The following is a 17,989-nucleotide window of genomic DNA, read 5'->3' on the forward strand; positions in this document are numbered from 1 at the left end:
AATTGTGCAAAAGATTTGTGACATCTCAAACAATTTTATGACAGAATTCTGGCAAAAACTGTTTGATGAATCGGCCCCAAAATGTTTTAGGACGTAGAGGTCAGTCCGCTCACCGTGTGCTTCCTCTGTTCGTTACATTTGGGGCATTCCCAGTAGTTGGGAAGCTCGTCACTCAGCAAGCCTTCACCGTCCATCTACGATACAGGACACAAAAGGTTAAAGCACAGGGTTCTTGGCCTGTTACTTCTAAATTATTAAAAGTGTTTAATTCCTTAGCAATTTTCCATTTTTGGGTTTTAAACACTCCCTAGAATTTAAGCGTTATTTCATTTAAGCTGATCTACCCCACTTTTAATGCTATATTTTGGCAAGGAGTTCTCTTTTCTGCTTCTATTTCACTGGGTGACCCTACAGGAGGATGCAGACGTGGCAGCCTATACCGTGTCATGGACAGAGCTGTCCAAAGCTCTCTCCCCTGAAATAACATGATACGACACCTGCTCTTGTCATTACCAGACAGCTCCCAATTCTACATTGTGTCCTATAGTGGCCTATCAGATGAAAGGGCATAATAGAACACGTCCACAGTATGCACCAGGAGGCGTTTCCCCTGCCCCTCACTACATGTATACAGCAGTCTGACAGTCATTATTAACCAATTACATTTTTTTTTTACATAAAACAAAATACTCTGCTGATAGATCTGCAAGTGTTTCTTCCTAATATACTTCCACAACAAATGGCGGTGCAAACAATGGAGGTTCACTTTTAGCCTGATAATGAGAATCTGATGATGAAGTGTCACCGAGCAGCAAACATTCATATGGCGGTTGTCTTTTCCAATATACTACACAGCAATGAAGGAGAAAAAAAATTTCTGCCAAGTCAAAGGGAACTCTAAAAAGTGGCGCGTGGCCAAACCCAAGAACCCACTGCTTCCATCTACTTCCACCCACATAACATATCAGTGACGACCCTTTCCCACCTTCCTGTAACTATCAAATTATTTCTTTTGCTTTTTTTAAATGGGCTGTCCCACCGTGGCACAGAAGTCTACAATCACTCTGTGTCTGCAGACTGCTGAATAGGGGCAGCATGCAATGTGTATGCTGTCATGATTCCCCAGCGGGCGGTCATGTGACCAAATGTCGAGATTTGCATACTCGTAGTCACGTGCCAACTCATCCAGCTTCTCTTTATTCATTTCTATGGTGAGAAGTCGAATGCATCTAGTCATCAGTCACAGAGACACAGAAGACTTTTGTATCAAGCCTGGGCTATGGCTTTTATAGATTGCCCCTCAGTGAAGAATGACTACTCACCTCTAGACAACCAGGATGGACGATCTCATTGCACATCGAGCATTCCATGAGCTTCTTCTCAAAGTCCCGGGAATCACTGGTCTGATCCACCTCTTCACATACGGCACAGGTAACAGAATGGGGCAGTCTGGGCTGGAGGACAGAGGAGGCCTCATCAGTGACCTCATTATTACAAACCCATGGGGGCTCAAATAAGTGCTTCCTACCATAATTCTATCAAGTGGCTGAAGTGTGAGGAACAGATTACACAAGGAAAGCGGAGGCCAAAATGCAGAAAGCAACGTTTATAAATGCCAGACCCTTCTAATACTTACCGCAAGGCACTGCCTTTGCATGCACGACTGCTTCATCCTGCCTGGACCTCCAAATTTCTTCATGTCCTTACAATAGTGGCAAGTCCCACACTCTGTCTGGAGACATGCTTGGCATTTCCGACACCTTACTCGTCGCCTCCTGGCACCAGAGGACGCAGTATGACCAGAGATGGCGGCCATTGGGCGAGGGGCAGAAGTGGCGTGTCGGGCTGCAGGTCGCATGATGTGAGGTTTGGTGAACTGGATCTTGGGTCGGAGGTGAACTTTATACTAAATGTAGGAGTTTAAAAGAAAAATAAAATGAATAAATAAAAATAATGCGGGAACTTGCAAAGAATTAAGAATTATGTCATGTCAAATTATTCTATTTTTAGAAATAAAGATGTAGTGGAGCAGATTTCTTTATATGATTAAATGAAGATAATCTATTGCATTACCTGCAGTTCTGAAAAAGCTGCAGATAATACTTCTTCATGTCACCATGGCTTCTGTCAAGTGATGAAATCAGCTCAGCTACAATTGTATACAAGGGGAATAGGTCTCCAGCAAGGCCTTTATATTAACATGACAACATCGTTCAGGACTCCATTGCTAGGAGTAACTTCAAATACACGATGTGCAAATGTGGTGGGCGAGTGCAGACCATGGTACTATACCATGCACGCCCCATAGGTGTCAGAATCCAAAAGACACCAGTCTGAGGGGTAGGGGGCGGAAAACTATTCATCTTGGCAATGTATTTAGGAGCAACTATTGTTTTCATTTTTATTTCATAAATCAATAATACAAGAGAAAATAAGAAACTTTGTAGCATCAGAGAAATCTGATTCTTTCTCTGGCAGAACTGATCATTCATTATCAAATGCCAAAACTGCCATCTCCTATGCAAAAGGGAAGGGTTAGGAGGAGTGCCCCCCTTCGACAATTTTGTAAATCAGTCCAGGCAGAGAAAGGTACAGGATCATTAATTATATATAGACACACACTTTTTTTTTTTTTTTAAGATTTCTCTGATAAGATATATTATAAAGTATCTTATTTGTAGGTGTGATAATTATTTATGTAATGAAAATTAAAAAGACGATTACTATTTAAGCATATTTTACAACTAATTGTTACATTTAAGCATCTATTAGATATTATCCCTGAAAACAAGCTGAAGGATGCCATCTCTGAAACAGTACTAAAGCCATGTTCACAAGCAGCGTTTTTGCTGCCTATTTTTTCCAGCCAAGATCCGCTCTCTCGGCGGTAATAAACTCTGCTCAAAAAGCCTGTTTGTTGCTTTTTTCTATTTTTATTTATTTATTTTTTTTTAATTTTTTTAGAGTTTTCAACATGCTTTTTTTTTTGGCTGCATTTTTGCATTTCTGATGGCGGATTACATGTATGTCTATTTTACATGTTTAATATAGATTTATTAACAAAAAATGCTTAAAGTAAATGTTGAGGAAAAAGTAGCGAAAAATGCTACTGCCTGATCGTTTTGTTTTCTATAATTTCTTGGTGCCTGGAAATCCCCTTTAAGCTGCCTAGTCTTTTCTCACAAGAGCAGTCTTTTCTTAATCTTGCCTGACATTGACCCATGGCAGCAGGGCAGGAGATCTTTCACTGAAAAATGTCTTTGCAGAGGTTCAACAAAGTACTGGTGGGGAGGGGGAGATTTTCTACAGTCATCTGTTGTGTGGCAGAAAACCATAATGTCTAAGGGGCAAGACTGCAGCGTTGATTCATTATGGCTGCTGAAATCTAATTAGACAGTGAATATTAAGGCTATGTGCACACGTTCAGGATTTCTCGCAGAAAATTCCTGAGAATTCCGGACATTTTCTGCAAGAAATCCACAAGAAAACCGCATGCGTTTTTGCCGCGTTTTTTTCCGAACACTTCCCAATGCATTTTGGAGTGGGAAATCCGCAAAAAAAAACCGGAAAATTAATGAACATGCTGCGGTTTTACCGTGATACGTTTTTTTCACGAAAAAAACGCATCATGTGCACAAAACATGCAGAATTCATTCTAAATGATGGGATGCTTATTGTATGCGGGTTTTTTTTGCGGTTTTATAGCGTTTTTATTGGGAAAAAACGCAAAAAAACCATACTATAGCGAAACCCATGACAAGAAAAACCACTACATCCTACTGGTGAGATCGGTCATAATGCTCAATCTATATGTAACTGCACACTTGTGATTTACTTCCTAAGGGCTCATACCCATCACCATGAAAAAAAAATGTTCCAATTTCGGTCCAGAAAAGTCTGAAGAGTGTCATGCGAGTACAATCCCGATTTTTCACATATAGCATCGGATTTATATCCAAAGGCAGTGCGATTGCTATCCGACTGCAATGCAATTTTAACATGAGCTTTTGCATAGAGCAATTCTGTCATTTACACATCGTTTTCAAAGGAAATATTCAATAAAACATATGGATAGAGAGAGACAGAGATAGAAAGAGAAAGATGAAAAGCCGGCAATTATGATTTAAAAAGAGAAAACATTGTAGTTCGTCAATAAATGGCTTCACTCAACCACTAACCATGAGTGGAGAAAATGTTTTGGCGTTATTCATATCCTCTGAAAAAAGGCCAAAAAAGCAAAAATTCTGCCGGGGTATGTAAACTTTTGAGCACAACTGTATACACATAGAATAGATATAAAGATGCCGTCACATACATGATTAGTGCAGTGTGTGTGCAGCTTACAGTACATGTATTTAACCCCTATCTGACCTCGGACGGGATAGTACGTCCGAGGTCAGATCCCCTGCTTTGATGCAGGGCTCCGCAGTGAGCCCGCATCAAAGCCGGGACATGTCAGCTGTTTTGAACAGCTGACATGTGCCCGTAATAGGCGCGGGCAGAATCGCGATCTGCCCGCACCTATTAACTAGTTAAATGCCGCTGTCAAACGCAGACAGCGGCATTTAACTACCGCTTCCAGCCGGGCGGCCGGAAATGACATCATCGCCGACCCCCGTCACATGATCGGGGGTCGGCGATGCTTGTACATTGTAACCATAGAGGTCCTAGAGACCTCTATGGTTACTGATCACCGGTGGCTGTGAGCGCCACCCTGTGGTCGGCGCTCACAGCACACCTCCATTTCTGCTACATAGCAGCGATCAGCAGATCGCTGCTATGTAGCAGAGCCGATCACGTTGTGCCTGCTTCTAGCCTCCCATGGAGGCTATTGAAGCATGGCAAAAGTAAAAAAAAAAAAGTAAAAAAAAAAAAAAATGTGAAAAAAATAAAAAAATATAAAAGTTTAAATCACCCCCCTTTCGCTCCAATCAAAATAAATCAATTAAAAAAAAATAAATCAAATCTACACATTTGGTATCACCGCGCTCAGAATCGCTCAATCAATAAAAAAAAAGCATTAACCTGATCGCTAAACGGCGTAGCAAGAAAAAAATCGAAACGCCAGAATTACGTTTTTTAGGTCGCCGCGACATTGCATTAAAATGCAATAACGGGCGATCAAAAGAACGTATCTGCACCAAAATGCTATAATTAAAAACTCGCAAAAAATAAGCCCTCAACCGACCCCAGATCACGAAAAATGGAGACGCTACGAGTATCGGAAAATGACGCAATTTTTTTTTTTTTTTTTACCAAAGTTTGGAATTTTTTTTCACCACTTAGATAAAAAATAACCTAGTCATGCTAGGTGTCTATGCACTCGTACTGACCTGGAGAATCATAATGTCAAGTCAGTTTTAGCATTTAGTGAACCTAGCAAAAAAGCCAAACAAAAAACAAGTGTGGGATTGCACTTTTTTTTGCAATTTCACCGCACTTGGAAATTTTTTCCCGTTTCCTAGTACACGACATGGTAAAACCAATGATGTCGTTCAAAAGTACAACTCGTCCCGCAAAAAATAAGCCCTCACATGGCGTAATTGACGGAAAAATAAAAAAGTTATGGCTCTGGGAAGGAGGGGAGTGAAAAACGAACACGGAAAAACGAAAAATCCCAAGGTCATGAAGGGGTTAATGATTATTTTTCTTAAAAAAAAAAAAAAAAAAAAAAAAGACGTGGGCTCCCACAATTTTCCAGAGCAGCAGAGGGACGACGGCTTGGGGCAGATATTTACAGCCTTGGACGGGGGTAATACCAATGAAGTTTCCGACTACTATCAGCTCACAACTGTATGCTTAACCTCCCCCCCCTCTTTCCCCCCCAAAAAAGACACAGGGTCCCCCCCTATAATTACCAGCAAAGGCTACAAATTTTCCCATAGCACTTGCGCTGTCAGAAAGGTAAAGAGAGTACACTGGCTGTGAACTGCCAGGACCTATCTGATGGCACCGCAAGCGTGTGAACTTTCCCACACTAGCGGTAACATCAGTGAGGTCATGTGTGTTCACCGTGAGACACTAAACAGCGGTAGCAGATGTTCCTCAGGGTCTCTGCTGGATGGCAGGCTGCATAGTCACATCATGCAACCATGCAGCCTGCCATTTAGATGTAGCAGAGCTAGACCCATCGCGGGACAAATGGATCATCATCTCAGCAGAGAGGTGAGGAATATGGTTGTTTATTTTAATTCTCTTACAGGAGACATTGGTCTTTAAAGACTCCATAAAAACAGGGTCTGTACCACAGGACTGGCGTATAGCAAATGTGGTGCCAATATTAAAAAAGGGGACAAAAACTGAACTCGGAAATTATAGGCCAGTAAGCTTAACCTCTACTGTGGGTAAAATCCTGGAGGGCATTCTAAGGGATGCTATACTGGAGTATCTGAAGAAGAATAACCTTATGAAACAATATCAGCACGGGTTTACTAGGGACCGTTCCTGTCAGACTAATCTGATCAATTTCTATGAAGAGGTAAGTTCCAGATTGGACCAAGGGAACCCAGTGGATGTAGTGTATATGGACTTTTCAAAACCTTTTGATACGGTGCCACACAAAAGGTTGATACATAAAATGAGAATAATGGGGATAGGAGAAAATATGTGTAAGTGGGTTAAGAGCTGGCTCAGGGATAGGAAACAAAGGGTGTTTATTAATGGAGCACACTCAGACTGGGTGCGGTTAGCAGTGGGGTACCAAAGGGGTCAGTATTGGGCCCTCCTTTTAACATATTTATTAATGACCTTGTAGAGGGCATACAGAGCAGAATTTCAATATTTGCAGATGACACTAAACTCTGCAGGGTAATCAATACAGAGGAGGACAATTTTATATTACAGGATGTAAACTAGAAGCTTGGGCTTATAAATGGCAAATGAGCTTTAATGGGGATAAATGTAAGGTCATGCACTTGGGTAGATGTAATAAGATGTAGAACTATGTGCTTAATTCTAAAACTCTGGGCAAAACCGTCAATGAAAAAGACCTGGGTGTATGGGTGGACGACAAACTCCTGTTCAGTGGCCAGTGTCAGGCAGCTGCTACAAAGGCAAATTAAATAATGGGATGCATTAAAAGAGGCATAGATGCTCATGAGGAGAACATAATTTTACCTCTATACAAGTCACTTGTGCGACCACACTTAGAATACTGTGCACAGTTCTGGTCTCCGGTGTATAAGAAAGACATAGCTGAACTGGAGCGGGTGCAGAGAAGAGCGACCAAGGTTATTAGAGGACTGGGGGGTCTGCAATACCAAGATAGGTTATTACACTTGGGGCTATTTAGTTTGGAAAAACGAAGACTAAGGGGTGATCTTATTTTAATGTATAAATATATGAGGGGACAGTACAAAGACCTTTCTGATGATCTTTGTAATCATAGACCTGAGACAGGGACAAGGGGGCATCCTCTGCATCTGGAGGAAAAAAGGTTTAAACATAATAACAGACGTGGATTCTTTACTGTAAGAGCAGTGAGACTATGGAACTCTCTGCCGTGTGACGCTGTAATGAGTGATTCATTACTAAAATTTAAGAGGCGACAAGATACATTTCTTGAAAAGTAGAATTTTACAGGTTATACAGGTTATATACACTAGATTCCTTGATAGGGCGTTGATCCAGGGAACTAGTCTGATTGCCATATGTGGAGTCGGGAAGGAATTTTTTTCCCCAACGTGGAACTTACGCTTTGCCACATGGGGTTTTTTTTTGCCTTCCACTGGATCAACATGTTAGGGCATGTTAGGTTAGGCTATGGGATGAACTAGATGGGCTTAAAGTCTTCATTCAACCTCAATAACTATGTTACTATGTTCAGTGGAATGGGCGATGAAGAGAGTATCGTTTAATTAAGATTGATTAAAGGAGTCTGTCTATTTCAATTAAAGGACTTTATTCTGTGTGAACGTTAATATACAATATGATCATGGGGTTAGTAATCGGGGAGTCTTAAACACCTCACCATTACCAACCTCTGGGCTTGATGTCACCTGACAATACAATGGTGACATCAACACCTAACCCCCCCTCCCCCCACACCCAACTATCACCTCTCCAGACAGTGCCAGAATTGGCATATTTTATAGATGCACTTTTTCTGGGGCAGCTAAGAGTTGATGTGTGTGTGTGTGTGTGTGTGTGTGTCTATTTATATCAGTCCACGGCTGTCTGTCACGCCCTTGTTGGTTATTAATTATAGGGGAACCCTGCGTAATTTTTGGGGGGTCCCCCATTTTAATAACCAGCAAAACCTAAGCATGCAGCTGTGGGCTGATATTAATAGCTTTGGATAATCCATGTATATTACCCCCTTCCCAGGCTATAAACATCAGCCCCCAGCCCTTCGCTTTCCTTCTTCTGGTTTGGAAACATATGGGGGAGCCCACGCCATTTTTCAGAAAAATAATCATTTATTAATACATGTAAAGTAAGCTGTACACACACTGTACTAAACATAAATGTGTCTGAAGTCTGCATATCTATTCTACGTGTATATACTGTATGTAATCTATTCTTTCGGGTCACTGATTTTACTGTACGCGGCAGATGTACAAGTGCATGCTACAAGTGTCGTGTGATTTTTTTTTTTTATCACACCCATTGATTTGCATTGGCGAGTCTTGTCCAATGTACGTGGCAATTTGCAGCATGCTGAAATTTTTTTCTCAGACCGATTTCAGCTTAAAAAAAAACAAAAAAAAAAACAAAACAAAAACAGATCTGTACCTCAGATTAATATTGGTCGGAGTGCAACACGATTTTTATTTTTTATTTTTGTCGGATTGCACTCGTTCATTTTTCTCACAGATTAGTATGAGCCCTCAGGGTAGAAGTTTATACCAATATGCTTAAAGTGAATCTGTCAGAAGGATTTTGCTACGTAAATTACAGGCATTGTCAGGTTGGCGTTGTTACACTGAATAAAATGATACCAGGTATGAAGAAATTCGCCTGGTAGTTCTTGTGTAATCCGTGTTAGAAGTTTTTAGTTAATCAGATGCCCGTGTTCGTTGGAGGGACTATGGGCAGTGTCTTCCTGCTCTAACACAGAGAAACCAAGGAAAGACCTGCCCACAGATCATCCCGGAGCATGGCATGTTCCTCAAAATAGAGAGAGACAGACTGTGCTTCAGGGTGGTTTGTGGGCAGGTCTTTCCTTGGTTTCTCTGTCTAAAGGTACCGTTACAGTTAACGATTTAGCAACGATCACGACCAGCGATACGACCTGGCTGTGATCGTTGGTAAGTCATTGTGTGGTCGCTGGAAAGCTGTCACACAGACAGCTCTCCAGCGACCAACGATGCCGAAGTCCCCGGGTAACCAGGGTAAACATCGGGTTACTAAGCGCAGGGCCGCGCTTAGTAACCCGATGTTTACCTTGATTACCATTGTAAAAGTAAAAAAAAAAACAAAAAAAAACCACTACATACTTACATTCCTGTCGCGTCCCCCAGCGTCAGCTTCCCTGCACTGTGTAAACACCGACCGGAAAGCAGAGCGGTGACGTCACCGCTGTGCTCTGCTTTACGGCCGGCCGGCGCTGACACTGGGGGACGCAGGGAAGCTGATGCTGAAGGACGTGACAGGAATTTAAGTATGTAGTGTTTTTTTTTTTACTTTTACAATGGTAACCAGGGTAAACATCGGGTTACTAAACGCGGCCCTGCACTTAGTAACCCAATGTTTACCCTGGTTACCAGTGAAGACATCGCTGAATCGGCGTCACACACGTCGATTCAGCGATGTCAGCGGGTGATCCAGCGACGAAATAAAGTCCTGATCATTCCCCAGCGACCAACGATCTCCCAGCAGGGGCCTGATCGTTGGTCGCTGTCATACATAACGATTTTGTTAACAATATCGTTGCTACGTCACAAAAAGCAACGATATCGTTAACGATATCGTTATGTGTGACGGTACCTTTACACACTGCCCATAGTCCTGCCCCGGAGAACAGGCATCTCATTAAGGCTATTTTTAAAACTTCAGGTTTTTGCCATCAGGCACAATCCGTCGAATGTTGAAAAAAAACAGATCAATCGCAGATTGTGAAAAACTGATGCGACGGATTTTTCGCCAGAGACAAAAAACGTTACTTAGTACATTTTTCCCAGATGCCGGAAATGACATTTTTTCCGGCGAAAACCGGACGACACGTAAGGTCATACGGCGCTAATACAGGTCCTTCTCAAAAAATTAGCATATAGTGTTAAATTTCATTATTTACCATAATGTAATGATTACAATTAAACTTTCATATATTATAGATTCATTATCCACGAACTGAAATTTGTCAGGTCTTTTATTGTTTTAATACTGATGATTTTGGCATACAACTCCTGATAACCCAAAAAACCTGTCTCAATAAATTAGCATATTTCACCCATCCAATGAAATAAAAGTGTTTTTTAATAACAAACAAAAAAACCATCAAATAATAATGTTCAGTTATGCACTCAATACTTGGTCGGGAATCCTTTGGCAGAAATGACTGCTTCAATGCGGCGTGGCATGGAGGCAATCAGCCTGTGACACTGCTGAGATGTTATGGAGGCCCAGGATGCTTCAATAGCGGCCTTAAGCTCATCCAGAGTGTTGGGTCTTGCGTCTCTCAACTTTCTCTTCACAATATCCCACAGATTCTCTATGGGGTTCAGGTCAGGAGAGTTGGCAGGCCAATTGAGCACAGTAATACCATGGTCAGTAAACCATTTGCCAGTGGTTTTGGCACTGAGCAGGTGCCAGGTCGTGCTGAAAAATGAAATCTTCATCTCCATAAAGCATTTCAGCCGATGGAAGCATGAAGTGCTCCAAAATCTCCTGATAGCTAGCTGCATTGACCCTGCCCTTGATGAAACACAGTGGACCAACACCAGCAGCTGACATGGCACCCCACACCATCACTGACTGTGGGTACTTGACACTGGACTTCAGGCATTTTGGCATTTCCTTCTCCCCAGTCTTCCTCCAGACTCTGGCACCTTGATTTCCGAATGACATGCAAAATTTGCTTTCATCAGAAAAAAGTACTTGGGACCACTTAGCAACAGTCCAGTGCTGCTTCTCTGTAGCCCAGGTCAGGCGCCTCTGCCGCTGTTTATGGTTCAAAAGTGGCTTTACCTGGGGAATGCGGCACCTGTAGCCCATTTCCTTCACACGCCTGTGCACGGTGGCTCTGGATGTTTCCACACCAGACTCAGTCCACTGCTTCCTCAGGTTCCCCAAGGTCTGGAATCGGTCCTTCTCCACAATCTTCCTCAGGGTCCGGTCTCCTCTTCTCGTTGTACAGCGTTTTCTGCCACATTGTTTCCTTCCAACAGACTTACCATTGAGGTGCCTTGATACAGCACTCTGGGAACAGCCTATTTGTTGAGAAATTTCTTTCTGGGTCTTACCCTCTTGCTTGAGGGTGTCAATGATGGCCTTCTTGGCATCTGTCAGGTCGCTAGTCTTACCCATGATGGGGGTTTTGAGTAATGAACCAGGCAGGGAGTTTATAAAAGCCTCAGGTATCTTTTGCATGTGTTTAGAGTTAATTAGTTGATTCAGAAGATTAGGGTAATAGGTCGTTTAGAGAACCTTTTCTTGATATGCTAATTTATTGAGACAGGTTTTTTGGGTTATCAGGAGTTGTATGCCAAAATCATCAGTATTAAAACAATAAAAGACCTGACAAATTTCAGTTGGTGGATAATGAATCTATAATATATGAAAGTTTAATTGTAATCATTACATTATGGTAAATAATGAAATTTAACACTATATGCTAATTTTTTGAGAAGGACCTGTACAAGTCTATGGGAAAAAAATGATCCGGCGGCATATTTCGCCGGATCCAGTTTATTCAAAGTTTGACGGATTGAGCCTGAAGGCAAAAGTAGATCTGTGAAAGTAGCCTAAGGGAAAACTTTTAACACTGATTACACAAGAACCACAAGATGGATTTTTTCACACCAGGTATCATTTTAATCAGTTTAACACTGCAAACCTGACAGTGCCTGTTTACTTAGCAAAATCCTGACAGCTTCGCTTAAGGCTAGGTTCACACTACGTTAGTGCAGTCCATTCAACATATCCGTTAAACGGACTGCACTAACGCAAGTGTCGGCGCTTGCACAGCGCTAGCGCAGATGGAGCTTCTGCTAGCTCCATCTGCGCTAGCAGTGACGGACCCGGAAACACTGCAGCCTGCGTCTCGGGTCCATCACTCAAATGACGGCACATCGCTAGCGCACGCCCAGTGTGGGCGTGCGCTAGAGATGCGTCCGACATTGCAATCTATGGCGGCGTTAAAGGACGTTACACCGCATTATGCCGCGGTGTAACGTAGTCCGTTAAACGTAGAGCCATAGCGCAATGTGAACCAAGCCTTAAGCAGAAAACCGGACTGGATAGTATTGGTGTCTTAGCTAATACAGAGCTGTAATTAGGTGCGGAACTATAATACAACTGCAGTGGTTGCAATCACACCCCGGCATTGGAACCTAGAGGGCCCAAAATGTCCCTTTAACCCACATATCAAGACTATTACTATTAAAGACCTGCAATAGTTGGGGGCCCTGTTTGAATTGGAGCCCCCAAGCTTCAAGTTTCGCAACAGACTATAGGACTGTCAGAGTTGTAAGGGCCCTTGTACCGTACTTCATAAAGCATTGCTCAATATTGCAGTCATGTCATAGCACTGTGTACTTACATTAGCTCATTTTGTCCTTTAAACAAGCCAATTCTTCACTTTTTCATTAGGTGTATAATATCACGTGATAAAAAAAACTGACTAGCTGAATCCTTCTAAGCTCTATGCAAAAAACGGAGCTCTCTTTTCCCTGCATGACTCATCATAACTACACTGCTCAAAAAAATAAAGGGAAACTTAAACAACAGAATATGACTCCAAGTAAATCACACTTCTGTGAAATCAAACTGTCCACTTACGAAGCAACACTGTTTGACAATCAATTTCACATGCTGTTGTGCAAATGGAATAGACAACAGATGGAAATTATTGGCAATTATCAAGACACACTCAAAGGAGGGGTTCTGCAGGTGGGGACCACAGACCACTAGTGTTGAGCATTCCGATACCGCAAGTATCGGGTATCGGCCGATATTAGCGGTATCGGAATTCCGATACCGAGTTCCGATATTTTTGTGATATCGGGAATCGGTATCGGGATTTAGATTAATGTGTAAAATAAAGAATAAAAAATATTGATATACTTACCCTCGGACGGGCCCTGGTTGTCACCGCTGCAATCGCCATGTTTTCCTTCCTATGAATGAGCTTGTTAAGTATCTTTGATGACGTCGCGGCTTGTGATTGGACGCGTGAGCGGTCACATGACCGCTCAGCGACCAATCACAAGCCGCGACGTCATCGAAGGTCATTAAAGCGCTCATTCTTAGGAAGAAAAGCATGGCGATTGCAGCGGTGACAACCTGGGCCCGTCCGAGGGTAAGTATATCAATATTTTTTATTTTTATTCTTTATTTTATTTTACACATTAATATGGATCCCAGGGCTTGAAGGAGAGTTTCCTCTCCTTCAGACCCTGGGAACCATTACAGATACCTTCCGATATTTGTGTCCCATTGACTTGTATTGGTATCGGATATCGGTATCGGCGATATCCGATATTTTTCGGATATCGGCCAATACCATCCGATACCGATACTTTCAAATATCGGACGGTATCGCTCAACACTACAGACCACATCTCAGTACCAATGCTTTGTGGCTGATGTTTTGGTCACTTTTGAATGTTGGTTGTGCTTTCACACTCGTGGTAGCATGAGACGGACTCAACAACCCACACAAATGGCTCAGGTAGTGCAGCTCATCCAGGATGGCACATCAACGCGAGCTGTGGCAAGAAGGTTTGCTGTGTCTGTCAGCGTAGTGTCCAGAGGTTGGAGGTGCTACCAGGAGACAGGCCAGTACACCAGGAGACGTGGAGGGGGCAGTGGGAGGGCAATAACCCAGCAGCAGGGCCACTACCTCAGCCTTTGTGCAAGGAGGAACAGGAGGAGCACTGCCAGAACCCTGAAAAATGACCTCCAGCAAGGCCACAAATGTGCATGTGTCTGCACAAAGGGTTAGAAACCGACTCCATGAGGATGGTCCGAGTGCCACACGTCCACAGATGGGGGTTGTGCTCACAGCCCAACATCGTGCAGGAAACTTGGCATTTGCCACAGAACACCAGGATTGGCAAATTCGCCACTGGCGCACTGTGCTCTTCACAGATTAAAGCAGGTTCACACTGAGCACATGTGACAGACGTGACAGAGTCTGGAGATGCTGTGGCGAGCAATCTGCTGCCTGCAACATCCTTCAGCATGACCGGTTTTGGCTGTGAGTCAGCAATGGTGTGGGATGGCATTTCTTTGGAGGGCCCGTAGCCTTAGGCTACTTTCACACTTGTGTCGGTACGGGCCCGTCGCTATGCGTCGGGCCGACATACCGACGCACGTTGTGAAATAAATGAACAACGGGGGCAGCGGATGCAGTTTTTCAAGGCATCCGCTGCCCATTGTAATGTCCGGGGAGGAGGGGGCGGAGTTTCGGCTGTGCCGGATGCGACGTGTGGCCATACGTCGCTAATGCGAGTCTATGGAGAAAAAACGCATCCTGCGAGCAACTTTGCAGGATGCGTTTTTTTCCCCAAAAGGACGCATTGCGACGTACGTCACACAACGCAAGTGTGAAAGTAGCCTCACTGCCATTAGCTATCGAGATGAGATCCTCAGACCCATTGTGAGACCATATGCTGGTGCGGTTGGCCCTGGGTTCCTCCTAATGCAGGACAATACCAGAACTCATGCGGCTGGAGTATGTCAGCAGTTCCTGCAAGATGAAGTCATTGAAGCTATGGATTGGTCCGCCCTTTCCCCAGACCTGAATCCGATTGAGCACATCTGGGACATCATGTCTCACACCATCCACAGTCACGTTGCACCACACAATGTCCAGTAATTGGTGGATGCTTTAGTCCAGGTCTGGGATGAGATCCCTCAGGAGACCATCTGCCGCCTCATCAGGAGCATGCCCAGGCGTTGTATGGAGGTCATACAGGCACGTGGAGGCAACACACATTTCCTTGTCTTGGGGCATTTCCACTGAACTTGGATCAGCCTGTAACTTCATTTTCCACTTTGATTTTGAGCATCATTCCAACTCCAGACCTCTGTGGGATATTAGTTGTGATTTACGTTGATAATTTTTAGATTTTATTGTTCTCAACACTAGCAGAGCAGCTGGGTCAGGAGTTGAAAAAAAAGGTGGATTTGGGCTGCCAAGGACTTTGCAGTGCAATAGAATTGTAGTTCTAATGATGAGACATGCAGGCAAAAAAGAGACATCCTGTTTCTACATAGAGCTTAGAAAGATTCAGCTAGTCAGTTTTTAATCACATGACATCATATATCTAAAGGAAAAGAGAAGAATTAGCTGGGCAAAAGAGCAAAATTAGTAACTGTAAGTACACAGTGCTATATAATATGATGACCGCAATTTATTAAGACAAACAATACTTTTATTGACAACAAAGTATTCAATTCTTAGAGGTAGTGTGTCTAGGAATATGTCTGGCAAGCGTTTAAACAGATTTTTATAGTACTGACTGACAAACTCAAATAAAAATCTATGTTCACACCATGTTTTTGCTACATAGAGATGTACATTTTTTTATTTATTTATTGCTAACTGTAAGGCTATATTCACACTTTGCGGATTTTGCTGCGGATCCGCAGCGGATTTGACCGCTGCGGATCCGCAGCAGTTTCCAATGAGTTTACATTTCAATGTAAACCTATGGGAAACAAAAAACGCTGTGCACATGCTGCAGAAAAATCCGCGCGGAAACGCTGCGGATTACATTCCGCAGCATGTCACTTCTTTTCTGCGGATTTTCAGCTGCTCCAATAGAAAACTGCAGTTGAAAATCCGCAGAAGAAAACGCAGTAAAAACCGCGATAAATCCGCAGTGAAAACGCGCTGCGGTTTTCACTGCGGATTTTGGAATTCTGCTGCGGAAAAATCCGCAGTGGAATCTGCAAAGTGTGAACATAGCCTTAAAGTCCAAAATTGAAATGCAGGTGAGGTTTTCCAAAACCACTGGATGAAAAAGTATAGAGAAAGAGGCCACCTGCCAAACAGTGAAAAAAAAAAAATGTATTCCATGCCAAAAGCACACAATGTTTTGGTGTGGTGTGTGTATAGATACATACATACACACAAGATCACAGCAAAACTACAATAATGTAATAATGGAAATAATGGGATTTATTTATACCCCTAAAATCATAACAAAAATATAATCAGTAGCGTATAAAATAAATGTTGATTAAATGTTAAAACAATGCAAGCAATGAATGATATATGCTTTCATCCTATGAAATTATCTACAATATAATTGTCTAAGGGTCACTCCCATCTGTCTGTCTTTCTGTCTGTCACGGATATTTATTGGTCGCGGCCTCTGTCTGTCATGGAAATCGAAGTCGCTGATTGGTCGTGGCTGTTTTGCCGCGACCAATCAGCGACCGGCACAGTCCGGCGGAAAAATGGCCGCTCCTTCCTCCCCGCAGTCAGTGCCCACTCCATACTCCCCTCCAGTCAGCCCTCACACAGGGTTAATGCCAGCGTTAATGGACCGCGGTGTAACGCCCTCCATTAACGCAGCTATTAACCCTGTGTGACCAACTTTTTACTATTGATGATGCGTATGCAGCATCAATAGTAAAAAGATCTAATGTTACAAATAATATATATATAAAAAAAAAAGGGTTATTCTCACCCTCCGCCGTCGCGTCTTCTCCTCGGCAGTGCAAGCGGCAGGTTCCGGGGCCAAGGATGGTATGCGAGAAGGACCTGCCGTGACGTCACGATCATGTAACCGCGACGTCATCACAGGTCCTGCACTCATACCAACCCTGGGAACGGAAGCTGCCGCGTGCACCGCACACAGGTGCCAGGACTAAAAGGAGCCCTCGGATGGTGAGTATATGTTTATTTTTTATTTAAAGTCTTTTTCAACCTGTTACATAAGTGGCTGGGCAATATACTACGTGGCTGGGCAATATACTACGTGACTGGGCAATATACTACGTGACTGGGCAATATACTACGTGGCTGGGCAATATACTACGTGGCTGGGCAATATACTACGTGGCTGGGCAATATACTACGTGGCTGGGCAATATACTACGTGGCTGGGCAATATACTACGTGGCTGGGCAATATACTACGTGGCTGGGCAATATACTACGTGGCTGGGCAATATACTACGTGACTGGGCAATATACTACGTGACTGGGCAATATACTACGTGGCTGGGCAATATACTACGTGACTGGGCAATATACTACGTGACTGGGCAATATACTACGTGGCTGGGCAATATACTACGTGGCTGGGCAATATACTACGTGGCTGGGCAATATACTACGTGGCTGGGCAATATACTACGTGGCTGGGCAATATACTACGTGGCTGGGCAATATACTACGTGGCTGGGCAATATACTACGTGACTGGGCAATATACTACGTGGCTGGGCAATATACTACGTGGCTGGGCAATATACTACGTGGCTGGGCAATATACTACGTGACTGGGCAATATACTACGTGGCTGGGCAATATACTACGTGACTGGGCAATATACTACGTGACTGGGCAATATACTACGTGGCTGGGCAATATACTACGTGGCTGGGCAATATACTACGTGGCTGGGCAATATACTACGTGGCTGGGCAATATACTACGTGGCTGGGCAATATACTACGTGGCTGAGCAATATACTACGTGGCTGGGCAATATACTACGTGGCTGGGCAATATACTACGTGGCTGGGCAATATACTACGTGACTGGGCAATATACTACGTGACTGGGCAATATACTACGTGGCTGGGCAATATACTACGTGGCTGGGCAATATACTACGTGGCTGGGCAATATACTACGTGGCTGGGCAATATA

The 17,989-nt window shown here is 43.3% G+C and overlaps 1 protein-coding gene across 14 annotated transcripts in view; it reads right to left on the reverse strand.

The window, feature by feature from the left end:
• The window catches only part of KDM2A (lysine demethylase 2A), a 185,707-nt gene that overhangs the window by 22,053 nt on the left and 145,665 nt on the right, over positions 1 to 17,989 (reverse strand). For 6 of the 14 annotated variants that reach the window (XM_069752929.1, XM_069752925.1, XM_069752930.1 and 3 more), the window contains exons 14-16: positions 1,637 to 1,906; positions 1,323 to 1,454; positions 114 to 194 (exon numbers count right to left, since the gene is read on the reverse strand). The exons of 4 other annotated variants lie outside the window; for them this stretch is intronic. In XM_069752929.1, coding sequence (XP_069609030.1) covers positions 114 to 194; positions 1,323 to 1,454; positions 1,637 to 1,906 — 483 coding nt within the window. The remainder of the gene's footprint in view (positions 1 to 113; positions 195 to 1,322; positions 1,455 to 1,636; positions 1,907 to 17,989) is intronic. 4 more of the 14 variants (XM_069752932.1, XM_069752931.1, XM_069752934.1 and 1 more) reach the window with 2 other exon arrangements.

This window comes from Ranitomeya imitator, chromosome 2 (assembly GCF_032444005.1).
Source record: "Ranitomeya imitator isolate aRanImi1 chromosome 2, aRanImi1.pri, whole genome shotgun sequence".
Taxonomy (NCBI): domain Eukaryota; kingdom Metazoa; phylum Chordata; class Amphibia; order Anura; family Dendrobatidae; genus Ranitomeya; species Ranitomeya imitator.